At 35.1% G+C, this 5,166-nt stretch overlaps 1 protein-coding gene across 2 annotated transcripts in view; it reads left to right on the forward strand.

Moving 5' to 3' along the window:
* The window catches only part of SGCB (sarcoglycan beta), an 11,691-nt gene extending 7,231 nt beyond the window's left edge, over positions 1-4,460 (forward strand). The window contains exon 5 of one of the 2 annotated variants that reach the window (XM_011362652.2): positions 2,238-4,460. In XM_011362652.2, coding sequence (XP_011360954.1) covers positions 2,238-2,441 — 204 coding nt within the window. In that variant the 3' untranslated portion in view covers positions 2,442-4,460. Of the gene's footprint in view, positions 1-2,233 lie in introns of both variants that reach the window. The other variant, XM_023532120.1, reaches the window with a different exon arrangement.
* Positions 4,461-5,166: the final 706 nt, after the last annotated feature.

Consider the following 5,166-nt stretch of genomic DNA (forward strand, 5'->3'; position numbering starts at 1 on the left):
ACATATTCCAATCTCTAAATAATAAAGATGAACATAAAATGTGATTCTTACCGGAAACTCGATAGCAGTACTGAGTAATTTTTACATATACAAAGCCATTCCTTTAAGAGTATAGTGTTGAAGAATGGGCACAGTGGGGCTGCTGTTCTCTGTACTGGTAACTCAAAGAAGCAATAGATGTGATAAATGGGTACCTAGCCATTAGCGAGTTACCTACATCTTTTATTTTTTCCACCTGAAAATTCTACCTGCTTTTAACATGACAAATATTAAAATACTTTGAAATATACATACAACACATATCAGATTCTTCATAGTTAAAGAAAAAGAAGCCCGTATTGAAAAGATAATTAGCTTTGTAATTCAGTTAACATTAGTGGTTAGTTTTTAAGTGTATAGCTAATCATTAGAAAGAATTTTATCAAACTACTTTTAAAAAATAACTGCTTTAACAATTTAAAGAAAATAAAATGAAATGACCACGAGATGGCAGCATTGGAACAAAATTGGAAAAGTTATCACTTAAGAATTATATTTATTCCATATACTATCACGTCATAGTCAATTAGTCATTCTCATTACTTCATAACCAACTTTCTCTCATTGCTTTACATACTCTTTATAAGCTAATGATTCTCAAATTTGGAATTCTTGCTTTATTCTCTCCTCTGAACTACAGTTCACATATCTAACTGCCCTCTTACCATCTCCATTTAATATCTAATAGGTATCTCAACCTCAACAAAACTAAAATCTTCATATCCTCCCTCCCTCCCCAAACACACGTTTATTTCAGGGTTCCCTTTCTAGTTAAGTGGTACCCATCAGTCAGTCCATCAGTAATGCCTTCAGGTTCTATCTTCAGAAGGATGTACAGAATCTGGCTGCTTTTTACTATCTTCATCACCACCACCACCACCATCACCATAGTGTGAACCATCATAATTTTTTCCTGCACTGTTGGAACAGCCTCCTAAGTGGTTACTGCTTCCTCTTTCTCCCTGTAGTCAGTTCTCCGTACAGCAGCCAGAGTAATCCTTTTAAAAGATCGTATCACTTCGCTATTCAGAACCCTCCAAATGGCTTTCTAGCTAATTCAGAATAAAATTCAGAGTCTATTCCAGGGCCTTAGATTTCTGGCCCCTAGTTGTTTCGTTGATTCATCTCCTACCAGTACACCCCCTCACTCTTTCTGCTTCAGTTCCACTGGCCTCCTGCTTATTTCTAGAGCACCAGGCACATCTTCACCTTAGGGCCTTTGTGTGTGTTGTTTTCTCTGCCCAGAGTACTTCCCCAGTTACCCACATGGCTTACTCCTTCACATGATCCAGTTTCTGTTGGACTATGACCTTAACAGAAAGGCCTTCCCTGACCACCTGTGTAAAGTAGAACCCCAACCTAGTCTCTCTCTCTACTTTTCTTGATTTATTCTTCTCAAATGACATCCTATTTGTTTTACCCATTCGTGTGTTTATTGTCTGCCTCTCCCCATTGAAATGTCAACTATGAGAACTTGGACTTTGCCTGTTTGTTGACTACCGTTATCGCCAGCACATAGACAAGTATCTAACACATAGCAGACATTTAACAGTTGTTTGTTGAATAAATGAAAAGAAGGAAAGGAACGAAGAGAGAGGCTTAGGAATTCCTAAAAAGGAAGGGCCTACAATTCAAGAATGTTCCTGGAACAGTGGAATACAGAAGAGAACCTCCAGGCAGTTTCCTCTGAGTGTCTGGTCTTCAAAATTGAATGGTCCAAGTCTTCATTTGAGGTGTTGCAAAAGCACTGAGATTTAAAATCAGTTTCCTCTGGGAGAAAAAAGAGTTTTCTTCTCATTATCAGGAACTTATCAACCTTATTAACGAGGAACTATATTAAAACTCTCTTAGGACGTAACAAATGAAAATGATCTGAGACTTTGTCAACATCAGTCTTATTATCTGCTTCGGAATTTTGATGTAATTTTAACTGATTGAGAAATTGTGTTACAAGTGTATGGGTATACACTTGGACTTGTGTTACAAGTTTATTACAAGTGTATTGGTTACACTTGGACTATTACTAAGAGATCACTAGTTGAATCTTGACATTAGTTTTGTTTTCTTTGTTGTTGTTTTGGTCATGACTTTTTCTTACTGCCTTTTTTCTTGTTAATATTTCATTAAGTTTTGTTTATTAAATTTGTTCTAACCCCATTTGCAGAGGTAAATAAATTATATTATCATTCTCCTGACAGGAAAACAGCATCATCCTAAACGGAACTGTGATGGTTAGCACAACTCGTCTACCTAGTTCCTCCAGTGGAGACCAGTTTGGTACTGGCGACTGGGTGCGGTACAAGCTTTGCATGTGTGCTGACGGAACTCTCTTCAAAGTACAAGTAACAGGCCAGAACATGGGCTGCCAAATCGCAGACAACCCCTGTGGAAATACTCATTAGAAGAACCTGAGAGGTCATCAGTATGTTTATATCTTGACTTGACTTTTTTTTTAAGTATGCATGCAAATCATGTTTTTACAGAGTTTGTGATACCTGGTAATTGTTTTATCTGCAGAGCGCTACTGTATCTATTATATATAATCTCCATATTTAAAATGTTCTCAGAGAGCCTAAATTCTAATACATTTTATTAAGTTGCACTGATCTTCAAATTATAGTTCTCTAAAATAATTATCAGAAGTGAATAAATCAAAATTAATCTTGAAAAATGTATTTTTAAAATTCCACTATTCCTGTCTAAAGGATAAAGGGCTGAAGCAACTATTTAAACTTACTCTAAGTAAGCTTTTGGTAACTAATGGGGATAGACCCACTTAAGATACTTAAAAGCTATGCCGTCAATAAGTGTTACATGCTCTGTCTTTTGGCTTCTAAGAAGAAAGACAGATTTTTAGTGCATTAACTTTCAGCCATATTCTCATATGCAAATGAAGTCATTAAAGAACTTCACATATGTGAGATAGTAAGAAACTATGGTTCCCTAGTTTTGCACTAGGAAGAAAATACTCTGTAATAGAATGTTTATTTGTTAAATATAGATAAATATTAAGCGTTCACAATGTGGTAGAAATTAAAATACCATCTCAGCTTTAACTTTTAGCTAATGATAATAACTGTCATTTACTAAGCATCTTACACATCCTAGGCATTGCATATGTAATATCTCTAATTCTCACCGGAACTCTGAAAGTAGGTGTTGTTATCCCAGTTTTACCCATTGGGAAACTGAGGATCGGTTAAGGAACTTGCCTAATATTACATAGGAAATAGCAGAGTTGGGATTGAGATTTAGGTGTGAGACAAACCTCACTGCACCTGCCTCCAAATATCATGTTCTTTTCACTACCTGCACTATAGTTTTAATTATTTAAAACTCTAGAAAGGTAAACAAAGACTAATTCAAACTTACAGATTACAATCAAAGCAGGTATGCTTACTCTAGTTAAAAAATCCATCTCTTGTTGAAAAGAAAATGGCCAATTCCTGTTAGATTTTAAACTATCATAAGCCAAATCCAAAATATACTATAGAGAGGTCAAATTGGCCTGATTATGGGTGACCCCAGTTTCCTGACTGTTGGGCCCTGGTACATCGGAGTACCTGAATTGGAATAAAAGGTTGCCAGAATATTTATACCCTCAGCCCTCAGGGCAACACAATAAGAAGTGGGGGGGCCAAGGCCCCACGCAAGTTCTGCTAACTAGTGTGCACCATATAAATACCACTCTTAATGTGTGTCATGCCTGGAAAATAGCTGGGAAGCACTAGACTAAACTGCAGAAGATAATTATTCAGGAGATAATACAAGTAATTTTTAAGGAGGTATGAGACTTGATCTCTACTCCTAATATTTCCATCCCATTGCAATCATTTACAACCCTCAAGTCAGTTTTTAAAAGTATTTTACATTTAACTTGAGAGGAACTCTGGTATTATTAAGACATATACAACATCAGGGGCAGAGACTTCAAAGTTGTTTGCTATAAAGTAGGTCGTGGTCATAAATCATAGGCCCCAGTCTGCATTCAAGTATAACAGTATTCTGTCTTGGCCACTTTGAACTGTGTGGATAAGAAAATCAATCCAAAAAACAATTTGCATGCAATATTGTTACAGTTCTCTCTGACAGAAGAACTTGATGCTTTAGAGATTATGAATAGTCATTGAAAGATACTAAAATAGAGATTGGTTTACTACATGGTACTGAGTGCAGCTTTTAAATGAATAAAAAAGAGTGAAATTTATAACCTCTGAGTGTTATTAGTTGTAGTGATATTCAGAAGCTATTTTAATATATTCAGTATCATTTAATATCTGAATGATATCCAGAAAAAATCCATTGGAATTTTCATTCAAATGCTCAGTATATTTTTTAATTTTAAGTTCATTAAATTTAAGTTCTGCTCTATTTTGATTTGTTTTGAAAATTTCTTTAAATAAATATTTTTATAAAAATTACAGAACACTGTTACAATGTATTATTTATTGAATTCATGAAATCTACATTTACTCCTCTTTGAGAAATACTTGTGTTTTTGATACATCTCCATTAAGTGCTTTTTCACTGAAATGTAGACCTGAAAAATTCAGTGGAAAGCAGATCAAAAACAAACCGTCCGTTTTACCTGCGACCCATTTTGCATAACAGCAAAGCTTCAGCTACCCATTCTCTCCTCCAGATAGTATTTTTCTATAAACTGTAATGTTAACTTTCCTCTTTCTGCTGATTGTTCCTCCCCTACATTGAGCACTGAAGTGACAAGCAGCAGCCAAGGAGAGGTAGATAACAAAGACACCTTTGTCTAAAGAACTGCGGTACTTCAGAGGTGGATTACAATGGTGAGGGAGACAAATGAAATAAAAGCAAGATATTTTCAAGACTCTAATGGACAGATAGGAAAAATGCAAAACAACACAAGATGGGGACAGCCTATATATGGCCTGCAGTATTTTAAAATATATTTATTTGTATCTTTTTTGCATCAGGAAAAAACAAATTTTGTATAATAGTTCTGATGATTAAAGTTGGAAGTTCTACCTATTTTTGAATGAGGTTTTTTTTTTTTTTTTGAGAGTAAGAATGTTCTGGTGTTAAACTTGACAAAAAAAGACCATTGAAATGCTGATAATTTTAGTAATCTTTTAAAAAGTGTCGATGGGGCAA

Source organism: Pteropus vampyrus, unplaced genomic scaffold, assembly GCF_000151845.1.
Source record: "Pteropus vampyrus isolate Shadow unplaced genomic scaffold, Pvam_2.0 Scaffold77, whole genome shotgun sequence".
Classification (NCBI taxonomy): Eukaryota; Metazoa; Chordata; class Mammalia; order Chiroptera; family Pteropodidae; genus Pteropus; species Pteropus vampyrus.